The 15667-nt window shown below is 39.5% G+C and overlaps 1 protein-coding gene across 2 annotated transcripts in view; it reads right to left on the bottom strand.

Moving 5' to 3' along the window:
• Positions 1 to 249: 249 nt before the first annotated feature.
• Positions 250 to 15667, bottom strand: part of LOC131140566 (CAP-Gly domain-containing linker protein 4) — a 59677-nt gene continuing 44259 nt past the window's right edge. Inside the window, exons 8-14 of one of the 2 annotated variants that reach the window (XM_058091108.2) lie at positions 15453 to 15575; positions 9440 to 9622; positions 9217 to 9351; positions 7347 to 7470; positions 4917 to 4981; positions 4716 to 4794; positions 250 to 3426 (exon numbers count right to left, since the gene is read on the bottom strand). In XM_058091108.2, coding sequence (XP_057947091.2) covers positions 3066 to 3426; positions 4716 to 4794; positions 4917 to 4981; positions 7347 to 7470; positions 9217 to 9351; positions 9440 to 9622; positions 15453 to 15575 — 1070 coding nt within the window. In that variant the 3' untranslated portion in view covers positions 250 to 3065. The remainder of the gene's footprint in view (positions 3427 to 4715; positions 4795 to 4916; positions 4982 to 7346; positions 7471 to 9216; positions 9352 to 9439; positions 9623 to 15452; positions 15576 to 15667) is intronic. The other variant, XM_058091107.2, reaches the window with a different exon arrangement.

Below are 15667 nucleotides of genomic sequence, written 5' to 3'. Positions count from 1 at the left end.
ACTGAAAATGAGGCAACATTATTTAGGGATTTGAGTACACTTAAAGTAGCAAAGCAAGGCAAATAGAACCTATTTAGTTGAGATTCCTTTTCATGATCTTCACTTTCAAAACACAAGTAGACTCATTAAAGACAAAAACTGACTGCGGTCCTTTCTGACTGCTTTCACAGAAATAGAGTAGAAATGTTAGAACAAAAGGCCAAGAAGAGTCATTTGGGAAGAAAAACACACAAAAGTTTTCAGAAGCCAAGCTACTTTTCACTGACATTTTCTTTGACCTTAGTTTGACGTCAAGAACAACTAAGTTTCTGAATAACAGCATCCTGAAATGTGCCTGGAAGTAAATGCTGTCAGGGTGTCAGCTTTATTTATTTAGGCCAGGGGTTTTCTAAGTGGGAGGCGCAAATATGCTATGAAAATATGGAGTAAGTTATTGACCTGCAAAGGTTCATAAATGTTGACGTGTTCATATGAACTCATATTAATGTTTTTCTTTAAGTTAAAAATTGCTTAGGAAAAGCAACATTTTAAGGATTATGCGCATTGAGCTAGGCATTATCGGAACTAAACCACGGCAGGAGACCCCCAGCAGGATTATCTCTGAATTGCAACCATGACTTCCAATTGCTTGTAGAGCGGCCAATACATATATTTGCAAGCGATAAGCAAAGTGTCTTTTTTGGGTGCCAGCTGTGCTGCGCTATTGTCTTAGAAATATCATTTGTCTCCCATCAGGGATCTGTTTTGGAAGATTCTATAGAAAGAGCAGATGGTGCAATTTAATGTACTGTGATGCAGTACACCAGAGTTTTGTTTCATTGTTTGCAGAGAAAAAACAAAAAAATCTCATTTTAAACTAAAGATAACATGACTGTATATAAGTAGGTTATGTTAATTATATGGCAACAGAGTTCATGACAAAGCCACAGTCAAAGAATTATCGACGTTATTGTTGGCTTTATTTCACTTTTTTGCAAATATAATTTTGTAAATTGATATCAAACAGTGCTTCAATGCATTCATGCTTCCATCAAACATTAAAACCTCAACGAAACAAAATGGCAACTGTCATAACTATTGGAGATGGAATTATTTAAGTAAAGCAGTTGATTATGTAGTATAGAGTACAGTCAAATAAATGCTTGCTTTAATTAATTCGATTTGTAGCAGTACACAACTTTGTTGCTTCAAAAGAAACATTAAATGGACCTTTCATGGATCAATACAAGCAATATATTACTGTATGTGCCTTCTTGAAACTGCAAGATGTTTGCACTTATTTTTACACATGAAGCTCTTGCATCTTTAGGTAAGAATGTGCCTCATTTGTAGAATTTTAACATGCTTTAAAAAAAAAAAAACATGTAAAAGATGAGTCGGCCAATCATTGGTTTTGAAGACCAATAATTGTTTTGAATTGCAGGGAGCCAGACCAGACAGATTAATGGCAGAACACCGCTGAAGATTCTCTTGCTACTATTGTGGCCTACACATCCTAATTGGATGATACATGAGCGTTTTACTAAATAGACGATGTGTTGCACACACACAATGGACCACTTGTTCTCTGCAAATATACCCTGACAGCTCTAATAAAAGAGGAAAGTACCCTGTTCAACTTCAAAACTTAACGATTAAGTGTTTCTTCACAAGCTGTTTGACTTATCTAATACAGTTATGCCTCATTCGGTGCTAACATATTGGTATTGTCTATTGCAGGGTGGGAAAACATTTTGACTCGCGTGACATCTATTTCAGAATGCCCGCAAGGCATGTTGGGTAGTCCAGCTGCAACATTAATATGAATTATGAACAATAAAACACTGGCTATCAAGCGTATGTTAACTCCTATGTGTGTTTTGGATTGCTTTTTTTGTACAAGCTACAGATTGCTTCCAACCCTTCTGGCAACTCAAGCGTGCCACAATAGCGCTACATTTTCGCTGTTAAAGGTTTAAAAAGTTTGGAATTGCCCTGTGGGCCGGATTAAGACGCTTAGTGGGCCTGATGTGGCCCGCGGGCTGCAGTTTGCCCAACCATGGTCTAATGAAATGCACGCAAGCATTTCCAAATTGGGTATCTTCCTTTTTTTCTGGACTGGTAGTGTAATTCATTCATTCATTTTCTACCGCTTTTTCCTAACGAGGGTCGCGGGGGTGCTGGAGCCTTTGGGCGAGAGGCGGGGTACACCCTGGACTGGTCGCCAGCCAATCACAGGGCACATATAGACAAACAACCATTCACACTCACATTCATACCTATGGACAATTTGGAGTGCACGCATGCACGGGGAGAACATGCAAACTCCACACAGAGATGGCCGAAGGTGGAATTGAACCCTGGTCTCCTAGCTGTGAGGTCTGTGCGCTAACCACTCGACCACCGTGCCGCCCTTGGTAGTGTAATATGTAATGTTATTGTACATAAAGAAATGACATGTAAAAATATGCATCATTTAAAGAAATGTTACATGTTAGCCGGTTGAATTTGAAAGTGAAATTTCCAAACAAAAATGTGAGATTCTATTTTAGTAATCAAAGACGGAGTGCAGAGAACAAAAGCAAAAGCTCTGCCAGCTCGGTCGTTGTTATCGTTGTTTGACAGGTTGAACAATGAACACAATGTTGATATATTTTGTTGCTCTGACGTTATTGGAGTGGAGGAATCGATTGACTTCACACCCACCAATTATGTGTAAAACATAACAGCCGTGGGAAAAAAATAATCGAATTACCCTCTTGTATCTATACACTTCTTGTTAGGGGAATGTACTAATATTATCCTACAGTTATCTTAGTTCAAAACTGCTAAATATAGTATGTTCTAATTATTAAAAGTAGCGCAATCCTTTGTCTCTTATTCCCTCGACCACTTACTGCTGTTGTTTATTCAAAAGGGAATTGAATTGAGTGCATTATTTATGTCTGTGTTTAAACCCACATATTCCACATAAAAGCAGTGCAAAAGGAAAAATCGAGCATCAATAAATGGACAACTTATCGTTTGCTTAAACAGCAGATGCCACTGTACGTGTACCTGGAGTAGTGCTGGAAAAATTAATTTTCTCAACTGTTTTCATCCACCAGGCAGGAACCATTGATGCCACGATAGGTGACACGGCTCGGACGGACAAGCACGCCGTAGTCAGGGCGGCAGGTGAAATAGCGGCGCCCGCCAACAGAGCCGTCATTCTTTCCCTTGGGGCTTCGGAGCTCTAGACCCAGCCATTGGCCAGGGGCAAAGTCAGCCGTGCCCAAGTAACGGATGGAGGCCATCTCATTGGCACTGTTCAACAGGACCTGCATGCCCACATGAAGGCGGACCTGGCTGTCAGAACTGTAGACGGTCCCTGCAGTACTTGCCGTGACGCTGCCGCTGCCGCTACTCAGGGTGTTCCAGCGTCGGCGATGAGGGTTGGAACGACTCCTTTTGAGATGGAATGTGACAGCATGGGGAGAGAATAGCAGTGGGAATTCATTAAATTGGCATGCAGTGGGAGGATTAATCCCAAGTACAAGAGACTGGTGCAAACTCGGTACAATGGAACCTCTAAGGTGGGACCATTTGGAAAGCCAACCACAATTTGAGGTGGGACACTCCATGTCACACAAGACTGAAATTGACTTTAATTAAAGACGAGAGCAGGGGTGTCCAATGTACGTCCCGGGGGCCTTTTGTGGCCCCTAGCTTCTTTTTTTATTGTTCCGTGGCACAGTGACTAAATAAAATTAAACCAAAATATTCAGCAAAAATTGTGAAAAATAGAGCAAAAAGTCAAACTATAAAGAGCAGAAGCTGACATGTTGACACTAATACATTTGAATCCCAAGTCTACCCCTTGGCGCTTGTCTTAAAAAACCCCTTGGAAAAAAAAACCCCATTAAAACCCTTACCCCTCGGTTTTGTGTCTTCACCAGAATCAAGTGGTGTCCCAATTCTCCTTAAACCGATGGGTAAGGGGTATGTGCTAAGAGCTATACACCCCTTGAAACCTTAGTATGGTTGGAGACGACACTTGAAGGCCGAGCTGCAACGCTTTCTGAGAAGCTGAAGCGTGCAGACCCAAAGAAACACACAAATGTATGAAATTATGCATAATTATTGAGTTTCACTGTAATGTAATTCATGTTTTATTATATTTTGTATATGTTTTTAATGAAAAAAAATGGTTTTGTTTTTTAATAACGAGCAAATGGAGGACGGCTTTGCAAAACAGAAAGCTTCGCTACACCTCTTAAAATCAGTACGTTTTACGTCTGTACGTTTTATAAACGTTTGTATTCAGTGACTAGGTTGGCATGATAGCCAGTTAGTGACCATGTGACTGAAATGTTAGCCCTGCAGCTCACAGAGCCATGCTATTATTGCTAGTTTATCTGAATTTTGACATCTATACAAAACAAGTGCATAATAGTTCTTTTTGGAGCCACACACTCAGTTGGAAGGTATGGACCAACTCCGCTCATTAGAGTCAAAATTCTAAATTCCAGCCCTAAAGCCACTTGCTAAAAAGTGTCCACAAATGGATTGTATTCAACCTTGAAGCTTCCACTGTATTTGAGGGCCTGAAATGTAATCTCTACTTCACTTCAAATAACCATCCCAACAGTCATTTGACAAAAGGAATCTCTGCTTCCTATCGATATCCATTCCTTTGTGGCTGTAGTGAGCAGGTTAACTGGAGAAATATGAACATAGTGTAAAAAAACACACACCTGGTAACAGGGTTTCTTTTGCTTGTTTCCTTTGGTGCAGCAATGGTGGATGATGTGCTTAAACTGCGACGGATCGCCCCTGCATAGCAATCACAGGAATTCAAGTATGCATATTTTTGCAAAAACCTCAACTTCAATTGGCACTTGATGAATGCAGAGACACGTTCCAGACCAGGGCCGCAACACAGACAGCATACTCACCGCTGAAAGGACGATTGAGATGCAACGAGGACAGCTCTGAGAGGCAATCAACAGATCCATGAATCCTTGGGGAGGACAAACCATTAAACAGTTGTAGCCTAAGTAATAAAACATGCACAAATCCACCAAGACACCAAAGACAATATCTGTTGCAAATTCGGTAACAATATAGAATAAAAGACTTCAGATGATTGCTCCTTCCCCGAACCGCAACAGAAAGTGCTGTGATGTGAATTTCTACACTGCGGGAGTAATAAAGGATTATCTTATCTCGCTGCTGCAAAACAAAACCTCTTTGTTTCCCTAATTGTTCGTCTAAAAGAACAGCAGAAACATGGTGCCAGATGGAGATTCTCCCTATGACAGAAGCATGTACGTATGTGAAAAAGAAAAGGTTTTCGGTTAAAGTAGGGATGAAATGGAAATAAAAAAAACAAACACAAGAATCTTTCACTTCATGGACGGCATAAATAGTAGAATGAAAGAAACAATACTAGGAGACTGATGGAGGCAATGAAGAAAGACTTCCCAGTCAGGGTCTGTGGAGAGTTGTAGTGGTGGAGGAAAATAAAACCAGGAATTTATCTTTGAAATAATACTGCAAGTATATATCTAACAATTTTTTTCAGGCGCTCCATACATATTATATTGCTAAATTTAAATTTCAGATGCATATGGAGTCACTGCTTTGTCTTGAGGCAAACAAACTAAAACGTTTATACTGCTAAAATGTTTTATTAAATTCTAGAAATACACATTCATTCAGTGGCCATCGATGGTATGCACTAATAAAACCCTTGCAATGGATTCTGGGAAGGGCTCACTCAATCCTGCCAAGATCCTGGGGTATAATCAGTAAGAGTGTGACGCACTCCAATCTAAAGATGTGGCGTGACAGTAATTCATTCACACAAATCAGGAGCATACTTTTAATCATGATTAAACTCCTTCTCTTAAGTCCAAGACACACAAGAGCTCAGATGATGGGTAATTCATAATTATATTCAGTTAAGTAACAATTAATTAACAGAAAGATGATATGATTAAGCCTGAACAGTGTGACTTGCGAGCAGTATAACGGAATATACATAAAGTTTGCTGAAATATGCATATTCCTGACTAATAACAGGCCGTATTCAAATAAAAAAAACATTATGATTAATTTATAAATATTTTTATTTATTTATTTTATTTTTAACATGACAGAGTTAAGACGCAAAATTCAAAAAGCAGAGTGGTGAGGGATTACTGTATACACTATCTAGGAATCATTTTAAATGTTACTATTCTTTTCTCATTCGTGTCTACTCGTTGATAACAAATTAATATTAATTGGTAAATTGGGTTTGGTGTGTCCTTTATGACTATTATAGCAGTAACAGCTTAAGGATGTAAGAAGTTACAGTTCAGTTATTTTAATCTATGATAATAAATGATAAAAATAACACACAAATAAAGTCACACATGGCACAAGCAGTTAAATGCTGTGAATTAGTAATTATTATTAATTATGGCTTTGATTGCCACTGGATCTCAAGTTTGAACTAAAGACGCACAGACTCAAAACCTTTAAATACAAACCACGGTTATATTAGACATGATATATGAATGCTGATTAGTGATTAGTGAATAGTGATTAGTGATTAGTGATCAATGTATACTTAGGCAAGCCCGCTAATGGTGGCCCCAAATCTTTACAAATGTGTGATTAATCACAACGAGGAGGCACAACACCTGCAATTAATTTACTGTGGAACCCCTGAAACAATCAAATTTGATAAATTTGACTACTGGGAGTCATTTTGCTTGAAATAAATAAATAGCTTTAACTCTAAGCTACATTAAAAAAAAAACACTTCAGTACTCACTCTAGGTACTCACCTAAAGCTTGATGTAGAAAATGTATGCTCATTTTTATGATTTCAGATCATGCATGTCAGCAGCTACCAACCGTATGTTACTGCATAGCATACATAAGCTGCAGAAGAAATACAACATGACAACATGGCAGGGTCACCATGTACCTTATTTTGCTTATACTGACAATAACTCCCTTTTCCATCTATGATTTAAATAATTGATGTTCACAGTATCCATAAGCCATATTTAAAAGGCAGGGCTGGCAGCAGCTGGCTCATTGGCTGCCACATTAAATTGAGAAGTCATGGTGAGAGGGGGGCCTTGGGCATCTCGACTGACAGGTCTTACTCTTGTTAATTACAAGCATAGACGACGACTGTTTGCCACACAAGGCAAAATCCAATATGTCAACGTTAGCACAAATGACACTGTCAAAAGAGCTCATTAGTGGCATCAGATGTATTGATGAAGCCAACCTCGGGGTATTCCACAGCATAGTTGGACATAGTCAAGTATGACACAGGTTACGGTTTCTTCTTCCAAATGTAACTTCCAAGCATGACAACTCACCTTTGAACACGAGATGGAGGAGCAAATACTCCATGTCTTGGTGGGCAGCTAAAGTATCTCACTCCACCCACTGAGCCATCGTTTTTCCCACTGGGTGTGTCAAGTGCAATTCCAAACCAGAACCCTACACGGAGAGACAGAAGGTAAAGTGGATCATCAACAAAACACAGTAGTAGGCTTCGGCTCTGGACTGTTGGAATAAACAAACATCCAGTTGAGCACTGCACCGTACAACACCGACAACCAAGCTGTAGATGTGACTACAGCTTGTGAGTGAAGCCGTGGGTGATCTTGAAGCCAACATCTCTATGCCTGGCCAGCTGATTCTCTCTCAGTGGCCAATCTCCCCATTAGTCCAGTTTTGGTGTGGTACCCCTCATGGCTTGGCGGGTATATGTGTTCTCTAATATGGCTGGCACTCTGACACCAATATGATTTCCCTTGTTTATATATCTAATTTACATTACCGGGGGCTGCCATTGTGACTGGCATACAGCCATTTTTTATTCATTTAAAATGTGTCAACCTCAATACAATTAAGGAAAGAGATACATTTTTTGGCCCACGTTGAGATCATTGCAAGTCTGATGTGTGTGGGTCAAATATTTATTGAAACAGATTAGTCTCTTACTTTCACATACAGTGATAATCAATAAAAAGTACTGTACTGTATCAACATTCATTGGCTGAAACTTGACTTGCTGATGGGACTTTAAATCCCCAGCTAACTCAGTCATATCAGGTTAAATATCCTTCAACATGTGTATATTTCTTGGTTTGATAACTAGAACAAACAACAATAATTCCCCTATTCCTTGATCCCTGGACTGAGCTATTGTATTAAACATTTTTGCAATCATCTTCTAATATATTAACTTCTACCTCTGTCTCCAATCTGAGGTTACCTACTGCCATAACTGAATGAAACAATATAAAGACTGCACTCAGAAGCTATATCTGTGGAAAATTACAAAAAAAAGTTATTAATTTAGACTCAAACCGCCTATCCGTGATTGTTCATTGCATCCCTTTGGCTAGAACACCAATGCTATGAAAAAAAACAGTAAAAGGCATATGTCCTTTATTAATGGGAAAATTAATATTTCAGATGGCCTTTGAATTCTTTGTTTTAGCTATTTTCTACATTAAATAAATTCCAGGTCACAAGTTTTTTTAAGAGAATATAAAGATTATATGACATCATCTCGGCTTTTTTAAAGGGGAAAGGCAGGGGAAGCAGAGCTTATGGGAGGGCAGAGAGTGTATCTTGCCTACAGTGCACGCCCATATAAGGAAGCCCGCCCATCTGTGACATCACAGACCTCCAGTTTTACAATACCTGCTAAAACCGAGCGTTTTGATCCATCCCAAACTTCTTTCAGGGCTCACTTGAAAATGTGCATCCTCATTATCTGAAACGTTGGTATTGTTTAACACGAGAATACAACATTGTAACTACCTTTATAGGTCAGAAAAACATAATAGGTCCCCTTTAAATCAACATGGCTGACACTTGGTCCCAATTGGGTGTCTCAACAGAACAATTATTCAAAACACTGGTTTTGCAATGGACAAAGCTTCTGGAATGGACAACATTTGTGGATTATGCTTAAAATCATGGTCTATGCCATGAAACCAACCAATTAAAATTAACTTTTTGCTGCCAAAAAGATCAGTCCAATATTCAGCCAGAATCATGCTACGAGTTCTTTGAGGAGTCAAAAAAACATTATTGTCATTCAAAGAAAATAAATTGCTAGCAGTCAAAAGGAACTGACGAAAAACAAAGAGAAGGCAATAATGGGATATGAGTGAACACATTTTATGGTGCATATAATAAACAGGGAAGACAACAATTGTAAAATCTGACCTGGAGCAAAGCTCGTCTTCCCACCGTAATGGACTATGCCGGTCCTCTGGCCAACGACCAGCACTCTGTCCCCCAGGTGCACATTAGAGCCCCTGCACACAGAGCTACTAGCAGAGGGGGTTCGGCTACGAAGACCTGGGAAGGAAATGGTCAGAGTACCGTGAACATATACTAACTACATCATATGAGTCTCTCTGTACTGCTACAGTAAGATAATGCCCACTTCCTGTTGCAGCCACGCCAGGAGAAGCGCGGAGGCTTGGGGACGGTGTGGTACGGGGACTCTGAGAAACATGTTCCCATTGCTGCCTGGCAGAAAGACGCTTCTTGGCATGTGGTCGCATACGTCGTCCATGACGGGAATCCAGCGAGGATGATGAGGAAGACAGTGATTGGGAGACAGTGCCTGTGATCAAATTATAAAGCAGAATAAATGACAGGAAATGGAAAGGACAACACCAATAACAGACAGACTTTGCCTTCACAAACCATTCAATAAATATACAAATTGTGAGGCCAGTTGTGGGATTCACCACTCTGCTGCGTAAAAGTTCCACAGAAAAAATGCACTTTATTTCTTAATACTGAAAGTAGTATTATTCATCCAAGCCTATATAAGCAAGTATTGTAAACCCGGTGATTGAACAATAAAAAACAGATGGTGTCTGCTATGTAATGTCTTCATGTTTCTTACAGATCCATTTGGATGCATCACTTGATTAAGCTTTAAACTTTCAGATCAATACCAAGTAAACAACTTGGACACTAACTTATTTAATCTGTGGTAAAGCTCTTTAAGCAAAATGAAGGGTTCCAATTCACTGCTTAAAATAAGTTGATTTTCAACACTAGGCCTTAATTAGAAGCCAGCAGCAATACAATTAAATATATGTTTGAGCTGATGATTCTGTCTGCCTTACAAATGCAAACACGATGCTCCTAACACTAATCTACACATTGACCAATTAGGGGTTTGAGTGAAGGACCATTAATTATAAAAATACAATGCCATTCACATTTAATGTATGCAGTGGATGCCCATAGGAACTAAAACATCACGATCGGCATCTCAATAACCTCCAGATAGACTACTGCATTTCTTTACTTCAAAGTCAGTTACACAATACGTAAACAAATAAGTTACTGGACTGCATTTGTTAAAGAGGACCTATTTTTGGTTTGTATCGAGTTGTAGACTCCTATAGAGCAGCTACACACAATAACCAGCACACAAAGCTTTATAGTTCTTCCAGAATCCGCACCTATTCAGCTGTATTTCTTTGAAAACGGTCTGTGTAATGTATTCGACCCATGGCCCGCCTCCAGGTACGCCCAATCCGCTGTGATTGGTCACACTGCCATGTACATAGAATCACTTCCAATGTGTGCCGCTAACTTTATAGGAGTTGATACACGATATAGGAGTTGGTAATAAACATCGATTTATCTTTTTAAAATGTCGACTTTTAACATACATGTTTGAGCCAAAATCCAATCCGGAAGTAGAGACTGGACAGTCCGAAATTTCTCAAGAAGAGCGGTTACTTCAAGATGTCTCTCAATGGTAAGTAGCTTTGCATTTTAGCGTTTTTTGTACAGCATCTGTAACTGCATGTGGGTATGTGTTGTGTGGGGAAACGGCTATTAGCTACCCCGCTACCTGTATGAAAGCGCTTTTGCTCCATGACTTACACAAAATAAACACAGTTCGGACACCGATAAATTGTTACTCACAGCTTGCTAAGTCCACATGACCAAGTAAGGTTGGAAAGGCGTCAGCGAGTTCATCTACATACTGGCCCATGTTCATAAAACCGTCCATTTTGAAATGTCGTTAACAGATTAAAATCCATTTATTTTGCTGGTAGGGAATCAGGAATTCCAACCACTTGTAAACAAATGTGGCTTTGCTAGCAAGTAAACAAAGAAGCAGAGCTTGGGGGATGGCAGAGCGCTTATCTGGCTTACAGACACGCCCATACATGAAAGTCCGCCCCTGTGTGACATCACAAATGGGCAGTTTTACAACGTCTTTTGAAATCAAGCATTTTAAGCCATCACAAACCTCTTTTAAGGCTCACTTCCAAATGCGCAAATCTCATTATATGAAATTTTGGCATCGTTTCACACGGGAATACAACATTTTAACTACATTTGTAGTTCAAAAAGGGGGGAAAAGCATAATAGGTCCCCTTTAAGTGAAGTTTTAAAATAGTTTAATTAATTACCTGGTTGAACAAAGCTGGGCCCCACCAAAAGAACCAAACTGTTACTGTACGTGTAAATTGTGGGAAATAATTTAACATGCAAGGTTCAATGTGAATTATACATTTGTTCAATTCATTGTAATGTGACGGACAAAGGAAAGTACAATATTAAGCTGACATTTGCTAATTGCCATCGTCAAAGATGCGTCATCTTACTGCTTAGAATATCAAATGTTTCTTGTCACTTGACCTTTAGTTTTCACAATGTCCCACCTGACATTTTGGGGTATTTTTTTCTGCGGTTTCAAAATGACCCAGCCAGTTTATCGACACTACAGCCAAGCTGTCTGCATTGCTGAGCCGGTAAGTCACAAAAAAACACAGGTGGCACTGAGAGACTGTAAATGTCTAATAAAAGCTCTGAGAAAGTTTGGTAATAAATTAGTCTGGTTCCTGGGGTGGAAGGAGGTGCTGACACACACAACCTCACATTCCTTACACGCCACGCATATATAAATACATACACGCACACGCACACACACATACGTAGTGATAAATTGCTGCCAAGACTATTCAGCCTGTCTATGCCCTGGTTATTAAACTCTACTTAATTGGACAATCAATCACAGCATTCCATTGGCTACTTTAAGGTCCACTATTCCAGTCACGTCAAGATCAATCAGCCACCAAAACCTCTGAATATTACCTCTGTACAATAAATCCATAAATCCCAGAGGGCCACAGAACCACAAATACCCACAGAGACAAGTTTCAACAATATTCTCAGGTCACTAGACTACCGGTAAATTACAGGCCAACAGTACTGTCAGGAAGAGAGGACTTGGATGAAGCACTGGTCTTGTCATCAGTGTTCATCCTTGCATCGCCTTTCAAAATCTGACAATGATTAATATGAAGACACATCCATCCACTATATACAATTATGCTGTACAACAAGGGGCTTCCTATAACAAGGCTGTGTGTGACCCAGTATTCAGGTATGGGGATGACTTGGGCTGTAAAAAAACCAACCACATACAATCATTGATGCATTCATTTTATATGCAGCTTGTCTTCATTGGGGTTGCAGGGGTATGCTGGAGCCTATCACAGCTGCAAGATGTGGGGCCCACCCTGGACTGGTTGCATTTGCATGCTTTTTAAATGTTTATCATTTCTTAAGTACATTTTATGTAAGTGTTTATTGATGTTGGAAATAATATGGGTTATTTTATTTAATAATAGTAGACAATTTATTTTACTCAACTTACTGGGCATGCACACTGTTACTACTGAAAACAAGCTTTCGAATGGGGTTTCTCACGCTAATGAGGGTCACAGGGAGAATGCATTCATTCATTTTCTACTGCTTTTTCCTCACGAGGGTCGCAGGGGTGCTGGAGCCTATCCCAGCTGTCTTTGTGCGAGAGGCGGGGTACACCCTGGACTGGTCGCCAGCCAATCACAGGGCACATAACAAAACACAAACAACCATTCACACTCACATTCATACCTATGGACAATTTGGAGTCGCCAATTAACCTAGCATGTTTTTGGAATGTGGGAGGAAACCAGAGCCGGAGAAAACCCAGGCATGCACAAGGAGAACATGCAAACTCCACATAGAGATGGCCAAGGGTGGGATTGAACCCAGGTCTCCTAGCTGTGTGGTCTGCGCGCTAACCACTCAACCGTTATGCAGACTGGGGAGAATGCAAATTCAACCAAATTGTGCAATTATTAACACCTACTTCAACTTCAACTATAGTTTCATCAATTCCAGGCATGCTTATGCACCAAGACCCTTTTTTGTGTTTATTGTTCTGTCATTTTGGATTAAATATAAAATTATCTATCCAGAACATTCTACAATTCATTTGAGTGACACTTTTTGGTGCTGGCATCGACCAAAACAAGACTCTACAATAAACCGGACAATAAAAACACACTACAACTAACACTGTGATAGAAACAATTATATTTCACATGTATAACATAAGTTACACATTATGTGAATTACTTTTGTAGAACCTTCAAGGATAGTGGGCCCAGCAGGAGGCTATCTGTAACCTAGGGGTAACGAACAGTGTCAGAGGAAGTCACTCCCTGATCAAAGCTCCCCTTCACAGAACAAGGGATATCAGGAGGTCCCACCAAATGGTTGACCTCTAAGTCAGAAGGTTATAGATTTTCTTATTAAGAATGGGTGTGTAGGGTAACCTCCATACATGAGGGCGGCATCAGGGGAGTGAAGAGAATTTCTCCTTTCTATTGTAATGTAATTCATTTGCATGCAGTGGAGTATAAGAGTTCCCGCCAAGAGGCCACTTTTGGCCAAACACCTACAGATCGCCATGCATGCTGTTTGTTGTCTGACCCTTTTGTTTTGCAAAGGTAATAAAAACAAAAAAAGTTTTATTTCAGGCATTCTGTTTCCTACTTAGGATGATATAAATGTTTTTCCACAACAGTCACTCAAGCACATCAAACCACATTATTATCATCATCTTTCCGGAAAACAAATCCCAGGCTTGCACTGATGGTGAGTCAGAACCGGATATTCATTTTGTTTGGTTTATCCAGTGTTTTAGTTTTTGCCTGTCCATGAAGCACACTGCCAACTCTGAGAGATAGATTATTATATTTATTCATTCATTTGTCTGTTGTCTGTGTAAATGTGTGTGTATGTGTATGTATAAAGTACAGTAGAACCTCAGTTTACATAAAAAATGGCCAAAAATGGTGCCTCGGTTTGGGTCCACTTTCCATTTAACACATGGCGTGTCTTGTGTTGTTATATATTCACTACTTGAGTCAAAATACTGTATGTTATTAATGTATTTTTAATCATAAATGTAATTGTTAGCAACTTATGAGCTTGCATATACTTGCAGATACCAAATAAGAGTGCAGTTTGCCCCATGTCAGCGAAACAAGAGTGTGAAGCAAAATATCTTCCATATGCAGTTGGAATTGCATGGGTGACTACATCTTCCTTAATCACAAGCACAGGCATTGCAGTGTGTTGAAGATTTATTAGCAATGTGTGCAAAGGCTGACATCCCATTAGAAAAGTTATCCAGTTTGTTGCCAATAAATACATGTGCTTTACAATTTGAGACAAGTGCATTACATTATACTGCTCAAGGTTTGTAGCTTTTTATACTGAATGTAAATGTTATATCATCATATCATGATACATCCTGAAAATATCATGATATACAGTACGCTAAGGTCCATATCACCCAAATCTACTCTGTATGTGTCTCACTACTAGTATGATATATCATGTTCAACTGCGGAGGTTTCACTGTCACACCTCTAAAATGCACCAATTCCTGTGGAAAACCCAATCTGATATGTCTATGTGTGTTGACAACTAAAGAACCGCTTCCTTTGAACACACCACGTTAACAACCTCTCACAGCAAAATGATTCATCAAAGTTATAGCATAAGACAATGCTAATTTACTTATGATACAGCAATGCAAATGTGGCTTTTGTAATGATCCATTTTACTGTACATGTCACCAGGGCTATATAACTGTGGGGGAGGATTACAGAGGATATAACAAACACAGAGTGGAATGGAGGCTGATTAACAACACCTCTGTCAAGTTGAGCACATCACACCACCAAAGTAATGGGGAGGTTGCTGCTGCTGCTGCAGAGGTACTTCAGTTTATTTCTCAAACCGCTCAAGCAGCAGCACTAAAAGAGTTATTTCTTTAACTAACATAAAATATAAGGCCATCGTTTATTGCGCTAATGCAGTTACTCTTGAGATGTTTGTGCATGAGAGGTTTCTTACATAGTGTGTCATGTCTACTGATCAAAGGTTTTCACCCTCGGAACTCCACAGGCTTTTCATCTTTACAACTGTAGTGTAAATCAAGATTACCTAAAGGAAACCAGTTTTACTGTATGGTTTGAGAAACCAATCATGAAAACTGACAACAACTGTAAAACTAAACAACTGTAAAACTCATGATTTAGTATGTAGAAGATGCATTTTGGAGGCAGACATACCCATCGCTGTGTTAATCTTGGAAGGGATGCGACGATGGAGGCGTACAGGTGTGGAGTCTTTGCTGGTACTTGTTTTACATCTTTCCGCAGGTTTGCTTATCTTGGAGAGAGGAGCAAATACTCCTACAAAAATAGAACTTTTTTAAAAATATAAAAATGGATTGATACAGTAGTACAGTAGTCCCTCGTTTATCAAGGTTAATCGGTTCCCGACT

Source organism: Doryrhamphus excisus, linkage group LG14 (genome assembly GCF_037039965.1).
Source record: "Doryrhamphus excisus strain RoL-2023G ecotype Guam linkage group LG14, RoL_Dexc_Guam_v1.1, whole genome shotgun sequence".
NCBI classification, from domain to species: Eukaryota; Metazoa; Chordata; class Actinopteri; order Syngnathiformes; family Syngnathidae; genus Doryrhamphus; species Doryrhamphus excisus.
Note: the sequence above shows the minus strand (reverse complement) of the source record. Positions and strands in the feature narration are given on the sequence as shown.